General features: G+C 56.4%; 6 protein-coding genes across 6 annotated transcripts; 1 reads left to right on the top strand and 5 right to left on the bottom strand.

The window, feature by feature from the left end:
• Positions 1 to 366: 366 nt before the first annotated feature.
• Positions 367 to 1,159, bottom strand: B0T15DRAFT_534491 (uncharacterized protein). The gene is made up of 2 exons (XM_062869445.1): positions 737 to 1,159; positions 367 to 609 (listed from the first exon to the last, which is right to left on the bottom strand). Exon 1 carries the CDS (start codon positions 1,098 to 1,100, stop codon positions 858 to 860), a length of 243 nt encoding a protein of 80 aa, XP_062721928.1. The 5' UTR covers positions 1,101 to 1,159; the 3' UTR covers positions 367 to 609; positions 737 to 857.
• B0T15DRAFT_485581 (uncharacterized protein) lies at positions 1,134 to 3,836 on the bottom strand (the record flags this gene model as incomplete). Its single annotated transcript, XM_062866298.1, has 7 exons — positions 1,134 to 1,140; positions 1,351 to 1,483; positions 1,514 to 2,443; positions 2,487 to 2,514; positions 2,706 to 2,999; position 3,365; positions 3,706 to 3,836. 7 exons carry the CDS (start codon positions 3,834 to 3,836, stop codon positions 1,134 to 1,136), a joined length of 1,524 nt encoding a protein of 507 aa, XP_062721927.1.
• A 1,326-nt stretch (positions 3,837 to 5,162) lies between these two features.
• Positions 5,163 to 6,621, bottom strand: B0T15DRAFT_567852 (uncharacterized protein; the record flags this gene model as incomplete). Its single annotated transcript, XM_062870738.1, has 4 exons — positions 6,063 to 6,621; positions 5,867 to 6,009; positions 5,520 to 5,793; positions 5,163 to 5,453 (listed from the first exon to the last, which is right to left on the bottom strand). Exons 1-4 carry the CDS (start codon positions 6,378 to 6,380, stop codon positions 5,163 to 5,165), a joined length of 1,026 nt encoding a protein of 341 aa, XP_062721926.1. The 5' UTR covers positions 6,381 to 6,621.
• Positions 6,622 to 7,487: 866 nt separating this feature from the next.
• Positions 7,488 to 8,027, bottom strand: B0T15DRAFT_219089 (uncharacterized protein). The gene has a single exon (XM_062862787.1). The coding sequence runs from the start codon at positions 7,856 to 7,858 to the stop codon at positions 7,586 to 7,588; it is 273 nt and encodes a 90-aa protein (XP_062721925.1). The 5' UTR covers positions 7,859 to 8,027; the 3' UTR covers positions 7,488 to 7,585.
• Positions 8,028 to 8,785: 758 nt separating this feature from the next.
• B0T15DRAFT_503126 (uncharacterized protein) lies at positions 8,786 to 19,336 on the bottom strand. Its single transcript, XM_062867461.1, has 3 exons — positions 19,180 to 19,336; positions 12,420 to 19,110; positions 8,786 to 12,359 (listed from the first exon to the last, which is right to left on the bottom strand). The coding sequence occupies exons 2-3, from the start codon at positions 18,905 to 18,907 to the stop codon at positions 9,209 to 9,211; spliced, it is 9,639 nt and encodes a 3,212-aa protein (XP_062721924.1). The 5' UTR covers positions 18,908 to 19,110; positions 19,180 to 19,336; the 3' UTR covers positions 8,786 to 9,208.
• Positions 19,337 to 19,762: 426 nt separating this feature from the next.
• On the top strand, positions 19,763 to 21,572 carry B0T15DRAFT_503125 (uncharacterized protein). Its single transcript, XM_062867460.1, has 2 exons — positions 19,763 to 20,376; positions 20,437 to 21,572. The coding sequence occupies exons 1-2, from the start codon at positions 20,017 to 20,019 to the stop codon at positions 21,421 to 21,423; spliced, it is 1,347 nt and encodes a 448-aa protein (XP_062721923.1). The 5' UTR covers positions 19,763 to 20,016; the 3' UTR covers positions 21,424 to 21,572.

The raw sequence follows: 21,572 nt of genomic DNA, 5'->3' as shown, positions 1-21,572 counted from the left end.
GCCGCGTTCCGCGTCCTCCACACGTAAGCATTGGGAAACGTGGCGAAGCCCATTCCGCTGAGCTGTCCATTAAGAAACATTCTTGAGGAAGACAAGGTCCCAAAGTTAGTTACACCGCAGCGGCGCAGAATCCACGCTCAGGAGACCCGGGAGTGAGGGGGATTCAGGGTCCACAAGCGACAACCGAATCGGCCAACCGAAGCTCGTATATGCGATTCGACGTGTCGTGAAGTGGAGCCGGGCGTCAAAATCCCACCCACTGGTCGTGGTAACAGCCAATGAGTCGACGCGAACCCTAGTCCTTCTCGCGGCGTGGTGTTTCGACGCAGTAAGCTCGAGCAATAATACTACACAGTACACGTGCGTGAGCTCACTTTTCGCGGTATTTAAAGGGAGAAGGCCAAGCCTTTCCTTCCCGGCTTGGCCGTCCCTCTTGGCTCCCTTGGCTTTCCTTGGCCTCCTTGGCAATCCTCAAGTCTTTTGAGATAGGTAAACGCCCAATCACATCAGTCTCGGCCCCGAGCATCGACAATGCCCCCTTCGCAAGCCCCAGAGCCACAGCCTCCCATGGCGGCCGTCGGCGACAATGCCGTTGTCGTCCAGCAGCCGGTGCGTTGCAGCAGTCTTTCTTTCTTTACCCCTTTTTCCTTCCGTCTTGCCATTCCATCCTTGCCACAACCGTGCCTGCCCGGGGCTGAAGTGAAGTGGGATGCTAATAACTGATCTCGAACTGCAGACCCCGGAGCCACAGCCCGAGATGGCTCTCCGCGGTGGTGAGGAGGCGTCGTGCTCGATCTGCGACGGTTGCTGTTCCTGCCAGGAAGCCTGCTGCTGAGTCGAGCAAATTGCGAGGGCGTCTACCGGCGCGACCTCCTCCGACGTACCCCGATCAGGATATACTTGTTGGATGATGGAAGGCAAATAGTACTGTGCCGCGTGTGTTGCCGTTGAACACTCGAGGGTTGAGACGGATGTTGGTGTCTAGGTACTTGGTGTTTGGTTAGAGTCAGGCGTGTAGCGCTTATTCCCGGGAATGTTATCATAGATACATACAGTGCAGCCAAAAGAGTGCCTCTACGCCCTGCCCGCGTGTTACGCATGTCGATGTAGCGTCAGTATTTCCGTCGCGGGCTTCAAGTTCTTAAGCGTCTCGTATGGCAGACGTTTGCCATTCAGTTCTCATCATACATCCTCTGATTAATCTAACCAAGGCCGTTCCCACGCCTTCAAATCATTCTCCAACCGAAGGTGAAGGCACCGAGAGACTGCCCATATCCTAAAAAACCAATAATAGATTCCCCCAGGACGGCTCAAATGCTGCAATCAGCTCCCTCCCTCACAATTCCGTACTCCCTGAGCATGCCCGCAACATTAATAAATCCTCCGATAGTAGTGACGACGATAAGCCCGACCAAAACCACGCTTACCCCGATGAACGCAAAGAACAGGGCGTACGCCTTCGAACTGGTGCCGATTTTCACCTCTTTCGTCGTCCATAGCAGAGTGGACACACTGACCCAGAAGTCTGTCGGCCATCTCATGACGATGCCAACAACAAGCCAGGTCATAATCCATCCTCGCTGCGTCGGAGTGCTCTCTCCGCTGTCGAAATGGGTCAGGAGGCCGGCCACAAGAAGCGGGAGACAGCTCACGATGACCGGCGTGAGATAGCTCCGCAGGAGGGCACAAAGGCGGACAAGCCTCCCTTCCCCGTGGGGCGAGGAACTGTAGCGTTTGTATGGCGTATACCGCGGGACTATGATCTCATCGCCATGCTGTGCGCGGACGAATCTGACAACGGGAGGATAGGTGTTGCTCCCGGATATCCTTTGCAGCAGTTGGACGCCGTCGGCGGACCTTTTCACTGCGTATTCCAGCACGTTAGCATCGTCGTCCTCATCTGACACTTCCGGCTCTAGCATGCCGACCACGCCGTCAAACACACCGCCGCGCCTTCGCGCCTCCTCCATCTCGGGACTGTCGACCATATACACGGTCGGGTATTCGGCGGTCGCGATCTGCGCAACCAGGTTCCAGAGACTCATAACAAGGTAAGGGACGACGGTCAAGCCGAAGGCCGCGTAACCGTAGCGTTGGATCTGGTTGCCGCGGGAGTTGTAGAGTGTTAGGGCGGCACTTCCGGCTTGGAAGATAGCGATCAACGACTGAATCCAGGTGTAGTTGGAGCTGATACCCGGCGGCCTGCCCTTCATATCATCGCACTCCCGGCTCGGCTCAGCCCATAGGACCTTGGCCTCGTGGTGGACCGCGAACCACGAATAGCCGGGCGGCAGCAGCGCTTTGCCGTGCAGCTTATGTGGATTCCGTAGGGTATGGGCCGAAAATGACCCTGGCGCGGACAGCAAGTCGTCGTACGAGAGGAGATCGTCGGACGAGACAGATACACCGGCAGTCGTCGGGGTGGCCGACTCAGACGTGTCTACTAGGACACCGTCTCTGTGTGAGGGCCCCGAATGATCGCCAACGCCTCGGCCTTCCGCAAGCAATCCGGATCTTTCAGCTTCGACCATTTCCATGGCCACGCTGTTCCCAGGCTTGCGCCCAATCGGACTAGGCCCCGAATGTGACTCCTCGCGGTAGAGTAGACGGATGATACCCAGCGCTGACAGCGCCGCCAGCACACCACTGTCGTTCTTGGACCTCTTATCCCCCCTCTTTATACCATTGCAGCCGCTCAGTAGTACTGGCCTAATCCGATCACCCGCCTCCGGCCTCCATTCCCGGTTCCGAACCAGCAGGCGGAGAGCCCCCGCGGCTACCGCGCGCTCCAGCTCGTTCCTGTTTCTTCTGAAGCTTGGATGCCGCAGGATCCAGAACAGAGCCCTGCTGATCCCCGACGAGGGAAGGAAGAGGGCGAGGGCCGTCCCCAGAACGATATCCAGCGTGGACGATCCGGGGTACGTCCTGAAGGTCGCGCAGTGGGCGAGGTAGTTGGAGGCGAAGAAAGTGAAAATGGGCCAGGCCGTTGCCACGCGGCACTGTGTCGCATCTGAAGGTTGACCCGCGTCGAAGCGTGGGGGTTATTCCGTGATCGGGGCCATAGTAAAGTGAGAATAGGCACCACTAGTGGTATCTATCTCGTCATCTCAATACTCGATGCCATGGACTTTGGGACGGAAAAACGGCTCCAGAACCGACGGGGGAAGAGCAGTGCTATTAGGTATCAAGGCAGGCAGGCCTGCAGTTGCCCCTGTTTTGGTTGCTCACATTTACATACGCGCCCTGAAGACGGTCCAAAATGTGAGACAAATGCATGTGCAGAGACGGAAACACAAGTGAGGTATCAGTTTCTGCTGTTGTTGGCGGAGCTCACAGTGTCACAACAAGTGTCACACAGACTCACACTACCGTCTGTGTGACAGAATTGCCGCTCTCAGGACGCCAATGGCGGCGACCATCTCGCTGGGCAAAAATCAATGTCTTGCTTCTTAGACATGGGCGGCATTCTGGTGGCCCGACCAAGAGTAGGGGGCCGCGCTAACATGGGGGGCGTCTTCTAATCTAGGCATCGTACGAGCAGGTCCGATCGCCATCGAGAAAGTCCAAGTTGTACCTAGTCACAGGCAGAGAGCGGAGATTGATGAAGTTGACCCAGTGAGGTTACTGTTCCGAAAGGAGATGTAGGAGTCCCTTAACGTTGTTGTTGAGTTGCTATTCATCGCATCCCGTTCTCCCTCTACGTACATTATGTTCGCCTCGCGGACGGGTTCGACCAAGATAGGGCGGAGCGATACCGGGTTCAAGCCGGGCTGTTTGCAGCCGGCTTTTGGAGATACTTTGATACCAACGGTAAGTGATCCGGCGCTCATTGACATACCTGCGCTGTCTATGATGAAGCCTTGCAAGAGTAGGCGCCGCGGTCCCATTCGGACGCAGCCTCACCTTATCGCTATGCATTTGCCGCCTTCTGGGCAGCTGTCGCCTTTGCCAACGTGCCCCTCCCGCCACCGCTCGACCACCCCGGCGTGACCAAGGGCTTGCTGCTGCGGCATCTCCGCTGGTGGGCGCGGCATCCCGACATTTCAACACGGACGGCAAGCGCAACATCGGCTATACTTATCCAAACATGTACATGTCGGGGAACTACAACTTGCCATAGTCCGTCTACTGGTGTGTGAAGAGCTTTATCGTGCTCTACCTCCCGGAATAGCATCCCTTCTGGAATTCCCCGGAACTGCCGCATCGCCTGTCCGCAATCCACGGTCCGTGCCGGGATCTGCCGGCCGTGGAGCCGCTGTGGCCCCTTCGCCATATCCTCTGCAGCCTGCCAGAGCACCACTTCATGCTGTCAGCCGGCGAGTGCACCGAAAAGGACCACAAGGGACGCGAGGCCAAGTACGACAAGTTTGCCTACACATCCGCCTTCGCCTTCAGCGTGCCGAGCGGATCCCTTCTCGGACAGCTCGTGCCCGACAGCACGCTCTTTTTGAGCATCGACGGCGGCGAGTCGTGTCTCTCTCAAGACCTCCATCAGCGTCGGGGACGGGGGGGAGTTGCCGGCCTTCGTCACCAACTGGAAGCTGTGGCGAGACGTCAACTTGCATGTCGAGACAAGCCTGATCTCCCCCGCGAAGAAATGGGTAGGGTGGCATTTCCGCATGCACACGCTCACTTGGCGCCCCGCACGGTTGGCCGACAGCCGAGTCCGGTCCTGGCAGTACATCGATGCATGGTTCTCCATCTCGACGGAAAAGGACGGCGTTTCCATCTTTGAGACGGCGTGTTTTGGCATGGAACCCCTACGCCACGCGGCCGCATCGTCTCTGTCGGGGTGGTGAGCGGACAATGACGCCGCCTTGGTGATGTCACAACCAGGCGCATGTGGCGCCGCAGTGGTGACTATCAGGGACCAGCAGACGCGGCAGCCCGGTTTGGGTAGCAACGGATCCAGCAGCCACACGTTTCAAGCTGCCGCACTACGGTCCGATGCCAACACCAACCTCATATCATCGAGGACCATGCTGCCCTGTGTCCGACACAACTTTGAATTCTCCTCTACTGATATGCAGGAAGCGCGTCAGCCTGATCAAAAAATGTCGGCCACATTTGCCCTCGCGGTATTCGCGGTGGCCCAGTCTCCCGGGTTCGGCAAGGAGCGTCAGTGGTCCCTGTGGCTCGACAAGCAGACCGAGATTCACTTGCTAGACACCAGGACATTGGATATCAGATGAGGGCACGTTAGCAGGCAATCTCCCATCTGGCTTGTCCGTATCGACTTCAGGCTCCTTCACCATGTTCGCTCCAGGTTTGAGAAACCTCGTCTCGCCCATTGGCTGGTTGGCTATCCACCGAAGCATGTGGTACGCATCGGTTGTTGGTTCGTCGCTTCGGAAGTTGAGAAGCCGGGACTGACGCAACATGAGGGATTGGCCATTGAAGTGGAACTGCGTGATCCGGCCGAACTGATCATGTTGAAAAGAAAACACGAGAGCCTATGTATTGCCAGTTGAGCGGAGCCAATGGAGGGAGGGGTTTCACCAGGAAAGGGAAGGGCTCACGGGCAAAGTATGGTGTTGGCGAAAGTCACCTCGACGGAATTGTTGCTTCAGGAGCCAAATGGCAGCGGCCACCTCGCTCCGCAAGGCATCTTGCTCACCCGACTCGGTGCTGTCCAGAACCGTGGCTCCAATGTGTGGCTTATCCGCTGAGGGATCCTGAATGAGGAAGACCATGCTAACATGGAAGCTATACGGGCGCGGGGGATCTCCGACAAGCGTACCGCGCGGGTTACGAATTGGATGGTTGCATCCAGGGGGAACCAAGTTGCACGTGCTGTTTATTTAGCGGGGAGGTTACCGCACGAGAGCCGTTCTTTGACTCGCGAATGCGGGATGGGAGGACGTACTGTAGGCAATCCCAGCCCAAGCCATGCCAGACCGCCGGGCATGTTACTTCGTCGGGATGACAACATCCCATCCCTGTCATCTCCAAGAACCATTCCAGTCTGAAAGCGGCATGTGTCATGGGACAGCAAAGCGGATGCCGGTCCTCTGGGTCATAGCGGTTGCGGCCTTCGAGATCTTGGAGACGTTCAGAAAAACTAATGTAAGAGAAGAGCCCCGCCGGCATCTCTTTGGCCAGGCGGGGAGGCCACCAGACGCTCCACGTTCGGCGACGAATTCGACCGTCTTTTGCTGTGCTTGTTCGAGTGTGAAACGAGGGTAGAAGAACCGCGGGCCAAAATCGACAGAATGTTCCTCCACGTCGAGCGGCGCAAGGTTCCGTATGTTGAGCGCTTGCAGGTGCTCGTCGCTCAGGATATAGACATCGTCGGCAAAGCTTTCAATTTCTTCATACACGCCATCAAGACATTCAACGGATTGGCGTTTGAAGTCCTCGATTTTGCGATCTGGCTCCATTGCAATGTACTCCGTAGGGGAAAACGAAAGGGTTAGAATGAGCTAGTATGGTTGCGGTAAATCGGTTGTACACAATGGTTGGTACGACGAAAAAGGATTGAGTTGCTCACGGGTCAGGAAGAAAGCGCAGTTCTGAGGTACATGAGACCCGAATCCGATAGCCAATCAGTCGGGGCAACCCGAAGAGCATGGGGCGAGCGGCTGCGATCTGGGAGTCAAATTTTCAATCAATCAAATTCCCTCTTCAACTCAGTAACGTAGAGAATCATGCATGCTACATGAGCGATACCATTACAAAGACGGCAACTTGTATTAGCGTTGAGTAGCGACTACGAGCCAATTTTTCCGGAGCCCAGCCCAGATTCGATCCGAGTTCCGACCAAACAAAACAGGAAACCACAAACCATAATTGGATCCAGGCCTCGAGGCTTGCCCGACAGTGATGCAGTTGAAATAAAGGTACTAGATACCCTCCAACTCTCTGTCGATGCTCCATTCGTCTACCGTTCCTCCAAACTGGGTTGGATTTTCAAGCTGTAACGCCTTGAGGGATCGTGTATGGTTCTAAACTTCTAATTGGCACGCGTATCTCTTCTGTTTAAAGAGGCGGGAGATACCTAGGTAGCCACTTCATTCCGAACTCAGCGGAATAGGCCCTGCCTTCCAGCACCAGCTCAGGTGATACCGTCTTGTTGATGCTGCATATGTGGCGGCGGATCGATGGTGCTCGAGAGACAAAGCTCGGGTTAAGCTACTGTACTAGGAGCTTGGTATCTTGGAATAACCTGGAAGTAGTATATAATGATACGCAAACTTGTGGCCTTAGCTTGCTGCACCATCAGCGGTTCAGCAGCCAGTAGAGGAATACAGTGGGCTGACCAAGGCAGGTTGGTATGTAGTGCACAAACTATAAACAGAAAAATGCCTCCGATGGGTGCCTGTATACCACCAGCTCAAAGACGCCTTGTTTGGGTCCCGCGGGACTCCCACCGGCTTCAATATACTCATGATGTAAAGCAACACGCCTTACGTCTCCCTCGCGCCAGACCGGGTTGACAATCGCGAGCATCCCCTGAGGTCTCCCTCCCAACATACACAAGAACTATGATTCACAACCCATAGTCCGAGTCACGATACTTCGAGTATGTCCAACACTCAAAACTATCCCGCCGCCCAGCCTCACCCACATCATCCCACCCTCCCAATTACCGATCGTTCATGGCAAAGTATAACAATATCACAGGCCACCCGGCCGACATCAGAAAGGCGGCGAGGATGCCGAACAGGTTGACGCCCCGCTCGCCGTCTCTCCCCGCCCAGCGGCGCAGCAGCGCGACGGCACACCAGATCATGCCGATGCCGTAGAGCGAGCAGGCCCAGAGGATGCCGAGGATCGTGTCGCTGGTGCGGTCCCAGGGCGCGAGGGTCGCCTTGGAGGTGTCGGCGAACTTTTCCGAGAGCGAGAGGTTCTGGCCCATTTTGACGGTTTTGTGGATGGGACTGTTCGGTTTGAAAGGTCGAAAGGGTCCGTTTGTGGTTTTTCTTACGCGGGATGAGGTGGTTTTGTTGTTGATGACGCAGGCAGCCAGCCGACCAACAGGTTTCGATAAAACTTGCGTAAAGAACAGGTCTGACCAGCGACTCGAGAAATAGATTGGCGTATTACAACACGCAATATTAAACGAACGTCGTAGAAAAAGTACGAGTCAGTGTCGAAGTGAACGGGACTGCGGCTTGGCGACCAGCACTCTCTTTGCCCAACAACGAGCGTCCTCCCCGAGACCGTGAAAGAGAAGCAGTTCAGAATGAGGAACTATCAGACATGGGAAGAGAGAAGGGAAGGATCAACTTGAAAGAAAACATTGGCCAGCTTCTGGCCAAAGGCCCGCAACAAGCGCCATGAACCACAGGATGCGGATCGCGGAACTTGGAAAGGGAGCAAGTCTGGAGATCTTACACAGGGGTGGGCCGCTGGTGATGATTGGTCGCCGCCAAGAGGTGCGACAATTCGCGTGCCTCGAAACCTTGAACTTGAGACGAAAGGTGAGGCAGCCCCCAGGTCACAAGCCCACAACCCCTGGTCAGGGTAGGAGCGCTAAGCATTTTTAAGCTTAATCGGAAACAGGCTGTGACACCACCACCACAGCACAGCCTTTTATGGAGATCTTGGAACTTTCCCATCATGAGATGTTCACAATCGGATCGTGCTTGAGCTAGTACACTATAGTGTAGGCTCCTAGGACGAGACGAAAAATCAGGGGCAAAGCTGCAATATCAGACGACAGAATTGACAACACTTTTGACAGAATCACGTGGACCCCATTTTGCGGGCCATTACCCTGCCAAGCCGCAACAAACATCCGACGTTGACCTTGGCACTTTGGTTGGCACCTTGTCGACACCATGCGATTCCATGTTTCAACTTTCAGGCCTCTCGCAGAGCGGATGAAATCCAGATCACGCGCATCACGGACATACGGCCCTCGGTTGGGTGTCTCCCAAGACGTAAATAATGTTACGCCACAATGAATCAATTCATTTCTCACCAAACAACAATAACTCGAGCATATCGTCATCTTCCACGCTTCGCCATTACATTGCCCACGCCGAAATCACAGCAGACTGGACCGCACCAAAAACAAACAAAACAAACTCAATGGAAAGCTTCAGCGTTCCTCCTCAATCATAACGTTATATCATGCAGACCGTATCACGCATTATATCTCGTCACCTTCCTCCACCCTCGACCCTTTCAGGTTCTCTCCACGCAATCTTTCTCTCCCCCGTCTCCTCCTCCCCAGGCTCCCCTACACCTGGCTCAGAACCGCCTACTCCAACCCCTTAAACCTCCGATTAAACTCATCCACCGCAACCGCCACCATGCGATAGATAAACGTCCTCCCACTCTCCTCACCGATGGGTATAAACGGACCATTCGTCCCGCCACGCAGCGTCAGGCTCAGCCCCGTGCGCTCCTTGGCAATGGTCTGGACATCCTTGAGCGGGACGTCCCACTCCGTCTGCAGGCGCCTGCTGCGCACCAGCAGGATGCGCGCATACGTCACCATGACCACCATGTCCTCGGTGGGCAGCTCCAGGTGCGCAATGTACTGCTCGTCAAAATACTTCCCGTTGTCGACCTGCTTGAGCCAGCTCTGGCCGAGGGCCTCCCGCTGGTTGTAGGGGCGGACGACGCCGTCGGCGGGGATGTAGCGCGGTAGGCGGACGCGGTCGAGCTCGGTGCCGTCGAAGACGGTGGTCGTGTTGCGGACGCCCTCGGAGACGTTGGAGGCGAAGTCGAGCACGCCGATGGCCGGCTTCGTCGCGAGTCCCACCACGCCCTTGCCGATGCCCTTAAAGAAGCCCAGGGCGCCCTCCTGCTCGGCGCCCTCGAGCGGCTTGCGCGCCAGGCCGCCCACGCCCGAGGCAACCGAGGTGAAGAGGCTGTTGGCGCCGGCCGTGACGCCGAAGAGGGCGTGCTTGGGCCGGTTGCGGGCGCGCGTGATGCGCCGGCGGTCCTGGAATTGCTTGTCCATGGTTGCCGCGGCGAGGCCCTTGGCGAAGCTGCCCGTGACTTTGGAGATGGAGTCGGTGAAGCCGTAGACAGACTTCTTGAAGAAGGATCCTGCTCCGCGGGCGAGACCGAGGCCGAAGTCTTCGGGCTTGTCGGACATGATGAGACCCTGGTACGGCTCGTAGAAGATGTCGGCGAAGCCTGAGCTGATGTTGTTGAAGAGCCCCACTGGGTTGCCGAGGAAGTCGGCACTGCCCAGGATCTTGTGAATCTGGTACAGCGCTTCCTGGCTGTAGTGGTTGGAGATGTTCTGGATAAGGACCGGGATCGAGACGCGCACGTTCTCGAGCATCAGCGCGTTGAACCGCACGGGCGCATCGTTGATGTTGCCCAGGGCCATGGTCATGACATTGAAGAAGAACATGACGGGGTTCTTGGACGATGTCTTGTCCTCCACGTTGACTCTCTCTGTCCGAACAAACGAGAGGTCCAGCTGCATCGGTTGGATGTTGAGGACCTCGAAGTAGATATCTCTACCCGACTGCTGCTGCTTCGGCTGCGGTATGTCGATGTTGTCGTCACACAGCTTGTCCTTCTCGTCCGTCGACGACCAAGAAGCACCGGGAATCTTGGAGAACTCCAAGACTGCGTAGATGAAATCCTCATCGAGCTCCACCGTCATTTCCTGCAGAAGGACAGTGGCGTACTTGATGTACTCGACACCGTACGAGTCGTCCTTGACACGGGTCACCATGGCGTGCAGTGATGGATGTGCCTCGACCTCCTGGGCCCTCTTTGGAACCACGCTAGGGTAGAGAATCATGGGGAAGATGCCGCCATAGAGCTGGTTGTCGATCTGGATCCACTTCACCGCCAGGCTCACGGTTTGATACAGGGGCGAATCGCTGTACCGGAGCTGAACATCCCTGAAGGTAATGTAGGCCAGTTCTTTCAGCTGGGAGTTGATGAGCGACACGCCGATCCCGGACAGGCGCAGCTGCGCCCTGAACGTGGTGTGTGTGTCAAGCTCTTTCGCTTCGAAGCCTTCGCGGCTGCTGGCCGAGCCTGCATTGGATCGCTGCCGGTACAGACTCTTAGACTGCTTGAAATTGGACAGTATGAGGGTCTGCGTTGGCCCGTCAGCAGTCACGTTGATGTCGATGATCTTGGTCTGGCCGTTTGTGCCGATGAACTTCATGGGCATTAAGTTTCCGATCTCGGCTAGCTTCACATGCCGCTCCTTGTTGTACGCGCTGATGCACACTTCCTTGTACTTGGCAGCTGGGAAGTCCCACGCATACGGCATGATACTCCGTGGCGGGAGGCGGTACCGGACCGGGCGCCATCCCGAGCGGTCCTCGATTCCATCCTCATCGATAGTGGGGTTGACCTGATAGAAGGTGAACTCGGTGTCGCTCTCGTTGCGCATGGAGAATGGCCAGTTTCTCTGTTCCATGCTGAGGTTGAGGAAGATGGTAGCATCTTCCATCAGAATCTCCACCCGGATAAGTCTCTGACGCTGGCCTGCCCTGGCAATCTTGAGGTGCGTGACGCCCAGGTCCGAGATGTTGAATGGGGCGGTCCACTGGTTGTCGACGCCGGGGTAGCAGAGGCACAGTTGCTTGACTGCACCTCTCTGGAGGTAGTGAAGCGGCTGCAACGACCCAGCCTTGAGCGTCATCAAGCTCGAGGAGCTTGGTTCGCGGATGTTGATGTCCTCGCCGAGCTTGTTCTGGATCACATATCTCGGAGCGAGAGTCACCGTCTTGATCATCTTGTATTTGCCCCGTCCTGAATCCACGGTAATGCCGAGGTGAGTCTCTGCGTTCTTGCCCGCAGTTTGGAGGACTACTTCGGTGGTGCTGCCGATGGCGTCGAAGCTTTGCGGTTTGCTCCACTCGGAAGTACCAGCCCTCAAAACTGCTCGGTTCCTGTGGTCATCGCTGTTGAACGAGAACATCATTGGCCGTGCCTTGGCCTCGTTTCCGTCGCCGAGGTCGATGAGCGACTGGCTTGCCGCCGCCGCCTTCGCGTGTTGCATGAAGCCCTTGTAGCGGACACTCACGTCCAACCCGGTCTTGTTAAGGACGACATATGGGCTGTAGACCTTCACCTTGAACGCGCCGCCGCCGTCCGGGATTCGGAAGTAGTGCAGCCTGAGGTTCAAAGCCATTCCGGCGTCGTCTCTGCACACAAGGTGGGTTTCCTTCTTGAAGTCCTCTGTCGAGCCGGCGTTGATGATGGCAAACTCGCTTGTCTTGAACGTGGTGTCTTGCATGTCGACGCTCAAGAGCAGGAGGTGGGACAGCTCAACGACATGCACGGGGCTGACACCTCCCTTGCGCAGGAAGTTTGACCAATCCCTTTTGGTGTTCTTATCGTAGATCCGGTACTTGAAGTCATACGGCAATAGGTTCTCCAGAGTGACGGGCGCGGAGAGCTTCACTCGCATGTACGGATAATTCCTGTTGCTTACGGTCAGCTGCTCTCACGTGTCACCACAGAACTCATGGAACATGGCTTACCTCGTCGTGGGGTTGGCTCTGTCCCACCGAGCCGACATCTGGATGTAGAATGGCTCGCTGTTTTCCCCTTTGCAGACCAAGGTCTTCGTCGGCCGCTTCAGCAGATCCTTCCACCACAGCACGTCGGTGCTCCACCCGTAGCCAAAGCCGGGGTCGGGGCGGACGAGCAAGCTCTTCAGGTATGCGGCGCCGACCGGAGCCGGCCGGCTCTCACCAGGCGCAATCTTCTCAATCTTGAGTAGATGGCCTTCGCGTGCATCGTACACGCCGAGCTCGACCGGGAGATCGGTCTCGTTCTCCACCAGGAGTGGGCTACGCAGCGTGACATACTTGACGTTGTCGGTGCCGAGCTTGATCTCAACGAGCAACTTGTGCAAGACTTGGTCGGCCTTGGGCTTGAGCGCGTAGAGGAATTCGCCTTCTCGGGTGAGCCGGATGTTCTTAACCATGTCGAAGCCACTGCCCTCGAGCTGGACCGACACGCTGTTCGCGCTGCTGCTCTCGGTGAGCAGGCTCTCTCTCATCTTCTCCCAGTCCTCAAAGCTCCATGGAACCTCCTCTCCATCGGCAAGATGCAGGGAGATGGGTTCATTGCTGCTTTGTTTCTTTGCCTGGAGGACAACGTCGAAGCCGGTGTAGTTCCGAAGCCGGTAGGGAGCCTCAACACCGCGAGGCTTGGAGAGCACATCTTGGTCCTGAGAGAGGAAGGCGAAGGATTTGGAGAAGAGGGCGATGCTGGCAGTTGTGATGGTCACGTCGAAGTTGCGCTTGGACGACACGTCAACCGACAGAATGCCGGTCCTCTGATCTCGAGCCACCCCGAAGCCGACTTGCCAGGGTTCGATGAGAGGCTCCCACGCGGACTTGGCGAAGTTGTAGACGTTGGTGTACATCTCGATCGCCGTTTCGGCCTTCAAATTAGAAGACCAGTTTTCGGCATTGGCCGTAAAGTTCTTGACGCTCATGTCGAGGATGGGAAGTTCATGGATGTCACCGAGAAGCACAACCCGGACCCCGTCCACCGTGAGAGTGAGCTCCTCGTGCCTCGCAGGTGGCTTGACAATATCGTGAGGCGGCGGGGGGACTCCTCCCACCTGCAAGGCGCTTCCCGCGCTATTGCTCGTTCGCCTCGTGCGCGCGGCCACCGTCGACGTTCCCTTGCCACTCGCGGTCCTCTGCTTCAAGCCGGCTGCCTTGAGTTGCTTAGCCTTCCGATCCGACGCCTTTGCGACCGCGTCGACAGACTGGGCCCCTGACAACTCAGAGGCCTTGGCGACGGTCTGCATAACAAGAAGGATGTCTCGCAGCGACAAACGCAGGATGAGGGGCTCAATGTCAGCATGAATTTTGGTCACTGACGGTTGTGAAGTGTCCATGGATACCTGCACCGAGAAGTCGTCAATGATCCTCAGTCGGGTGTCGTCGAAGCGATCCATGCGGCACAGAAACATTCCGCACTGCGAAATCGTGAAGGTAAGGGCGTGCTGCTGCGACAAAACAACCTGCTTCGTTCCTAAGACGATCGCTTCCGAGCTCGCACTCAGCGGATTGGCGATCAAGATGACTTGAGCATCGACTACGTTGACCCGATACGCAAATGTCATTCTTGGCTCATCCGCCTTCGACTCCTGCTGCTGATTGTTGGGCTGGGTCGCCCGACCGCTGCTGCTCCCGGAGCGCCTTGAAGAGAGTTGGGCGTGCACAGACTCGCTATCGCTCATCTCCTCCGGACTCTCCAGCGGACTCTTCTCAGGAAATCCCGACTCGTTTATCTGGGTGCCGACTGTGACGAATTTCTGGATAGCAAAGACGTAATCCAGGGCAAAGATGAAGCGGGGGCTATCAATCGCAACCACGGTGATGACGTTTCTCTCTTTGCCGCCGGACATGGTGATGCTAGCCATAAGCTGCTCAACGTCTGTGTTGCTACTCGTCATGATGCGTCGGAATTTGTTGGTCTCGCGATGCCGCGTGTCGTAAATAGTTAAAGCCTGGATGACAAACTCGGCCTCAAGGCTGCCGTTGGAGTCCATCCGTGTCTTGAGACGACTGGAGTTGAGGCTGAACTTTGACAGACTGGCTGCAACGAGGTCACCGACAGGAGCATCCTCTGGAGCGTTGATCAACTCCAGGCCGATCTCGTTGACGGTGAAGATGAGGTCCAATTTCGTCCAGGCCTCCCCGTGGGTTCCGAGTTCAGGGCTCATGTCGATGAGCTTCTCGTTCGTGTTTCCGCCGCCGTAACCGGGCATGGTTCTAGCACGTTGGAGAGTGGCGCCGTCAACATCCCGCTCAGCCTCGGCCGTGTGCTGCTCAGAATCCCCGGCAAAGGCGGCCGGCGCTGATCTAGAAATCTCGAGGAGTGCACTGAGCTGGTACGGGGTGATGCGCAGGTTGAAGTCTGTCATGGAGCCTTGGATCTCCAGTTCTGGCCGCTTGACGTTGTCCTTGTGCTCGGCATATGTGATATTGAACCCCAGGTCGACACGGTCGATGAGTTCCAGCTCCTCCTCGCGGTCACCGGTGTAATGGAAGTTGGAAGTCAGTCTGATGTTGCGAATGCCAGCTGAGAGTTTCATGGCTATGTCCGAGTCCTTTGAGTCATCCAGTGGCGCGAACTTGTTCTGGGCGTAGATCTCTCCGAGATACGCCGTGACGACATCCCGCTTCGGCCTCCCCGGGACGAGCGCGCGGGGGAAAACGACGATTGGAGTCTTGACGATGACGTCGAACTTGATCCGGTTCTGGCTCTGCTGAAACTGGTTGGCCTGGTTGGCAGCGGCTTGTCGTGCGGCATTGTAAATGGCCTGCATTTTGCCGAATTTGACGAGGAAAGCCACAATCTTGCGGAAAGGCTCTTCGACAAAGTTCACCTTGACGGAGCCGGCTCGGAGATAGATGGATGAATCATAGCCCGGATACTGCTCAAACTTCGAAGGATCAAACGTCTCGTAGCGGAAGTCAGCAAGTTCCTTGCCTTGGATCGTAACGAGCTGACGCAGGCTGGAGTCTTCCGAGACACCGAGATTAACGTCGTCCACAAGGCTCAAATCCCCGAGCTTTGTCGAGACCCGCATCGATCGGCCGAGGATGAAGACGCCAACATCGGCATGGTTGAAGGACAAGGTGGCCAGCCTGATACCGTCGTTATTCAGGATCAGACGGATACTCTTGAGGTCCACCTTCACTCTGATGGCGCCGGTTTCAGGCTGCTCGCCTGGAGAAGGGGATTGCTCTTCCGCCTCGGCGTCGTCCTGGGACTCGTCGTCCGAGATGGCCTTTTGGGCCGTTCCATCGGAAGGTTGGTTGTTAGTGAACGTGACGAGGATAAAGTCAAGAAGTGTGAGCAGCGTTTTGCGCGTCACTACCAAGTTGATGGTAGAGATGGCGACATCAACATTGGTCTCAATTCCTTCGTAGACGGTCATGAACTCCGGCGATTCTTTCTTGACCCGCACAAACTTGACCAGCACGAGATCTCTTGCCTCTCGGCGATCGTCGACATCACCGGAAGACACGATCGACTTGAACTCGGCCGGCGGGTTCTCCACGAAGTCATCCATGGTGACCGAGCCTAGCGAAACCTCGGCGCCCATGTCATACGGCCGGAGATGGAACTCGACACCGAAGTGCTCGGCAACGAGCTCCACAAGCAGCTGGTCGGGACTTCTCCTATCGGGATCGCTGCGGTACAGAGAGCCCTTGAGTTGGTCCACCGTGAACTTGAACTCGACAATTCGCTGCTGTATCCTCAGCTGCTCGTCGGACGAGCCATCCTTGGCATCCTCGAACCTGTCATCGTCGTCGTCATCGAGGTCGTCATCGATGACGATGGCCTCCTGCTGGGCTGGGAATGACAGGAACTGCGACGATAGCCTAGCCTCGGTGCCCCTCCTCGGCCGAGACGATGCGCTGCTCGCAAGTCGTGGTCTCTTAGTGGGTGTGTCGTGCTGTGGGGGCCGCGACTGCTCGTCGCTGTCAAGCTTGGGGATGGCGGCATCGATAATCCGCATCAATGTCTTGTATTTGGAATCGGATGCAATTGCATGAAGAACAGGCATGTGTCCAGATATCCTGAATTTGGTGAGATTCGGGGCTCGGGGGAGAATCGATGCCTCGACAACAAAGTCGACGTTGATCTTGTCAACGACATGGAACATGACGTTATCGTCCTTTTCCACCAGCTGTTGCTTAGTTTCTTCCACGGACGGCCCAATTAGAAGCTGGGTCGAAGTCAACTTGACGAGGAAACGGTCGTACATCAGCGACTCCAGCCGTTTAAGATCTTCGTCGGTGTATGCCTGCGACTGCTTGGACTGGATGTCCTTGCTGGTCTCCTTGTCAACAAGCTCGCTTGTGACGCTGATGTGACCCGCATCGAGAATCAGGCATGGCGACCTGTCGCTCGCGATGGTTTCTGGGACGATGATAAGAGGGGCCTGAAGGTCCAACTTGGCGTTGACGGTCTTGTGCTCCTCGAGTGCGAACTGCAGCCCGGCTCTTGTCTGCTCACGAAGGCCTTCAACCGTCGCGCTCGCTGTCTCCATGAGAGCATTGATGGATTCCATGTGGCGCTCTGGGGGCCTGAAGAAGTCCACAACGCCGATGACGACATTTGGATTCCAGATGATCTCCAGAGGCCTCAGTTTGGCAGTCACAGCAATATCACCCTGCTCATCCAGGGGGTTTTGCTCCAGCTGGAATTGGAAGAAGGCCTCGTCGCTGATCTTCTCGAGGTCCACGATGGACAGTCGCTTTTGTGTGCTCCCTGTTGATGCGTCCTTGACTCTGACGATCTCCTTGTACAGGCTTCTTGGAGTCGTGCCATCATTGACTCGAAGGCCGCCCAGGCTCAGGTCGACCAAGAAGGAATCGGGCCGCTTGAGGCCCTTTGCCTTGAAGACATCGAAGTGGAGGCTGATGAGTTCCCGGGTGGCGCCCTGCGGGCCCTGTTTGAGGGTGAAGCTGCCGGTGCTCAGGGATGTCTCGATCTGCATCTTGACACTGTCTCTTGGCACGTCAACCTCTGCAGCGAGCGCTGTCTTCTCATCCCAGTCGATAACCTCGTAGAGCTCTCTCCGTTGCTCCTCTGTCATCTCAGTGTTCTCTGTTTCGTCCTTTACCTCATGCTGCTGCGGTTTCGCGCCCCACACCCAGGACAACCAACCCTGCTGTTGATGCTGCTGCTGCGGTGGCGGGCGGTTCTTGAGCGCTTCGGCATTCTCTTTCTTGAGCTGGTTGCGGGCCAGGGAGCGCCAGAAGCGGAGATCCTCGTAGCTGAGCTTCCACTCTAACCTGTTCAGGTCGTCGCTCTCTTCCGGCGTCAATTGCTGGCTCTGTTTTGTCTTCTTGAATAGCTCAATGTAGCGGAGCCTGTCATCTCTGCGTTCTCGGAAGTAGTCCCATGACCACCGGCGGTTCCGCTCGTGGATCTTGCCCAGGATGGCATCGCCCGCAAACCTCAGCCAGGCACGCGGGTCCTCCTTCGGCGTGACACCCTTGGGCTGGTACTTCTTGTATTCCTGGTGGCGGATAAAGTAGTGGAAGAGGTCAACCATCATCAGAGCGTCACGATACTGCTGGTCGTCCAGCACTAGGCCGATCTCGTCAAAGAGCAGGTTAGCCTTGAACTTAGGGACTTGTGGACTCCCCGTCTTGTCGAGCTCGAGCTTTGCCTGGCCCGAAACGGGCTTCAGAATGAACTGATGACCCGCAGAGTCGGCAGTTTCGCCTCTCGCGATCATGAACTTGAGGTTCTGCAGCATTTCGTCGTGCGGGGTGGCCTCGACGCCCGGCGTTCGCGCCTCTCGGCCGGGGCCCATTAGCTTTGTATCCGTGTTCCAGTAGACCGCCAGAGACTCCAAAGTGGCCAGCTTGTGCGTGGTCTTGGAGGAGTCTTGGATGAATGTTGGCTTCCACTCCCCGTCAGTGCTGACAGCGCTGAACTCTTCAAGCGTAACGCCCAACGCGAATGGATGGCCCGGCGCGGAGATGGCATCTTCATAGCGGATGTGGATATTCTTGACGCTGACTTGCAGATTGTCGACGATTTTGGTGACGAGGCTCTCGGTAAAGCTCTGGGTGCGTTTCTGCTCCTCCTGACTGAGACCCATCTGCGTTCTTTCCTTCAGCAGCTCAGCTGAGTCGAGCTTTTCCATCTTGATCCTCTGCTTCCGGCGCTCCTCCTCCTCTTCATTGTATTCGGCCTCCTCCTTGGGCGACGCGAGCAGGAAGACATCCTCGATGAAGACCTTGACAGGGGCGCCGCGGAGGTTGGACCATGGGATGACCAATGTAAGGTGCCCTAGGTGCCCCTCCACGACGTTGATGGGGAGCTTAAGCTGGTCGAGAGCCTCACGACGCAGCTCCAGATTGCTGAGCTTGACATCTCCGGACCAGATGCCGACCTTGAGCTGTGTTGGGTCAAAGTTCTTGACATACATGCCCAAGAAGCGGTTCAACAGCCCCGCGACCAAGCCCTCCAGCATCTTGACGGTGGGGTGCCGTAACCCAGGCGGGGGGGTCGGAATGTGTGTCTATCGCGCGCGTTGCAAGGGCTTCATGTGGCGGCGCCGTCAGGGCGGGGAAGGAACAGGGTATTGGAGGACGATGTGTGCGTTCGTCAGAGTATTGCTGCAAGCGTCTCGAATTTGTGTACCATTCGATTCGGGCGGTGCGAGGAGTAATAGTACTGTCCCAATGTCAGCATGTATGATCAGACTCGAAGCACAAAGGTGGGGGAACCACGGAGAGAACGGACACCCAGGGAAGAGCATAAAACTCGCCTACATCCGTGCAGAACTGGCAATGTCCTTGGCGAGGAGTTAAATCTGCCTCTGGATTGCAGGCGAGGAAGTAAGCAGGCAGCAGGCTGGTTTTACAAACTTCTCACGTTGTCTGCCCATGACGATAGATCGTCTCCTTGCTCGGTTGCTGCCCACCCGCAAACCCAAAGCTCGAGCCGCTTGACCCTTGGCAAAGATTTGGCACCCCAGGGGGTGACTGTTTGCTGAGCAGCTGGTACCTAGGTAAGTACGGTACCTAGTTCTTAACGTCCCAGTTTCCAGCAACAGTACTACCCAAGGTACCCTTCACTATGTGTGGGCTTTAGGTGCAGTCTGCGCTAAGAATTGCGTAGTGTATTCCGCTTGCTTTCCCATATGTTAAGAAAGTGCATTACACCGTACTTGCAACCGGTTCGAAAATGAACAATTGGAAACACCAGATGATTAGATTCACGGATGGGGTCCGTCTAATGGGCTCTTGTTCGCTCCTTCAGACGAACCCCACTTTGAGAACCATTACGTCATAGCTCGGCTGCTTGTCCATCGCAGCTACCAAAACATGGAAACAGTTGACTTGCTTGTCCCACGGCTACTAAGTAGTAGTTCAGGTCATTTCTTGGTGTTGCTCTCGGGTTGACCATGCTTCTCTATTCTTCGTTCGGCCAACACCATCAGCTCACCTACGGATTGTGCCTAGTACACGATCAGGCCAATCTCCGCTCTCAATTGCATACGCAACCCCCGTGATTACTTTCCCCTAACCACTCGCTGTAAACAAAAGGAGAAGAACAGACAAGCCAAGAAATCCTACCATGTTGTCCACCGCAGTACGAAGGGCCCAGCCCCTGAGCACCCGCGCTCGGATGTTTGCCATCAACGGTCGAGCACAGCGGTCGGCCCCAATATCCTCTCTGCTCGGCCTGAGCCCGAGCCCAAGACCGAGTCCGGCCCCGGCCACAGCTGGGACATATTCCCGCACTACGTTCTCTACAAAACCGCCTCTGCAGCCAAAGGGGATCGACAAAGATTTCGAGAAGGAGGTCGCACAAAAGAAGCTCGAGCCACGGCCGGAGGAGGTCACCACTCAATCGAGCGTCCGCCATGTCATGGAGCAGAGCCAGGCGCCGCCGGAGCAGACTCCGGATGTCATGGTGGATCTCAAAAACGATCTGGTACGCCGCGTCCCGCCTGTATGCTGGATTCGGGGAAAGAATGTCTGACCTCCGTTGCAGAACACAGTCAAAGAGACGTTTGCCTTGGGCAGCGTTCCCCGAGAGAACTACGCCCTCGGCCTTGCCGGTACCCTCCCTTATCTTGCGACGTCGCTGTCAACAGTCTTCCTCTCATGGAACCTGAACATCGACTATCCGACCAAGTCACTTCATCTCAACAGCCTTCTCTTCGACCATGACGCGGCCACCTACTGGCTCCAAGTGCTGGAGCCAATCCAGGTCGGCTACGGCGCTGTCATCGTCTCGTTTCTCGGCGCCATACACTGGGGTCTTGAGTTGGCGGAGAAGCAGCCCGCGCGCGACCGGACACGGTTCCGGTACGCAATCGGTGTGCTGGCGCCGGCCGTAGCCTGGCCAACCATCTTCATGCCCACGGTGTGGGCGTTGACGACGCAGTTTGGCGCGTTCGGCGCGCTGTACTTTGCAGACGCCCGCGCGACCGCGAAGGGCTGGGCGCCGCCGTGGTACCAGACGTACCGGTTCGTCTTGACCGCGGTTGTCGGCGTTGCCCTGATGGTCAGCCTTCTCGGTCGTGCCAAGGTAGGTGAGGGCCACCCGCGCCTGTCAAAGGCCGACATCGCGGAGCGGCTGAAGGGGAATATCAAGACTGAGGACTACCGGAAGTGGGCTAAAGAGGAGGAAAAGGAGAAGGAGAGGGTACGGGAGGAGAAGAAGAAGGAAGAGGAGAGGAGGAAGGAGGCGGAGAAGAAGGCCAAGGAGGAGGAGCAGAAGAACAAGGAGCAGAAGGGGGACCCGGAGAAGTCTGAGCATAAATCCGGCTCAGAGGACAAGGACAGCAGCAAGTCGGATGACAAGCAGAAGGGTGGAGAGCAGCAGGATGGGAAGCAGAAGGAAGGAGAGAAGAAGGATGGAGGGAAGAAGGATGGAGAGAAGAAGGATGGAGAGCAGAAGGATGGAGCGCAAAAGGATGGAGCTCAGAAGGATGGAGCGCAAAAGGATGGAGCTCAGAAGGATGGGGAGAAGTAAGGTATAGTGTTGGGAATACCCTTTTGTGTTATTGCAGTTAAGCTTTCGGGGACCGCTGTCATCGATTGGGGCACTTTGCAGCAGAAGCAATTCTATTTGTCTTGTTAACGGTCTCCCATAATCTATTGCGATGAATCTTCCAAACAACA

This window comes from Chaetomium strumarium, assembly GCF_033439665.1.
Source record: "Chaetomium strumarium strain CBS 333.67 chromosome Unknown B0T15scaffold_4, whole genome shotgun sequence".
Taxonomy (NCBI): Eukaryota; Fungi; Ascomycota; class Sordariomycetes; order Sordariales; family Chaetomiaceae; genus Chaetomium; species Chaetomium strumarium.
Note: the sequence above shows the minus strand (reverse complement) of the source record. Positions and strands in the feature narration are given on the sequence as shown.

Excerpts from the sequence above, each read along its gene's own strand:
- B0T15DRAFT_534491 (XM_062869445.1), bottom strand. The coding sequence starts at position 1,100 with ATGCGTAACACGCGGGCAGGGCGTAGAGGCACTCTTTTGGCTGCACTG.
- B0T15DRAFT_219089 (XM_062862787.1), bottom strand. The coding sequence starts at position 7,858 with ATGGGCCAGAACCTCTCGCTCTCGGAAAAGTTCGCCGACACCTCCAAG.
- B0T15DRAFT_503126 (XM_062867461.1), bottom strand. The coding sequence starts at position 18,907 with ATGCTGGAGGGCTTGGTCGCGGGGCTGTTGAACCGCTTCTTGGGCATG. Across the intron at positions 12,360-12,419 it reads AGAGCCAACCCCACGACGAG|GAATTATCCGTACATGCGAG; the intron begins GTAAGCCATGTT and ends CGTAAGCAACAG.
- B0T15DRAFT_503125 (XM_062867460.1), top strand. The coding sequence starts at position 20,017 with ATGTTGTCCACCGCAGTACGAAGGGCCCAGCCCCTGAGCACCCGCGCT. Across the intron at positions 20,377-20,436 it reads TGGATCTCAAAAACGATCTG|AACACAGTCAAAGAGACGTT; the intron begins GTACGCCGCGTC and ends CCTCCGTTGCAG.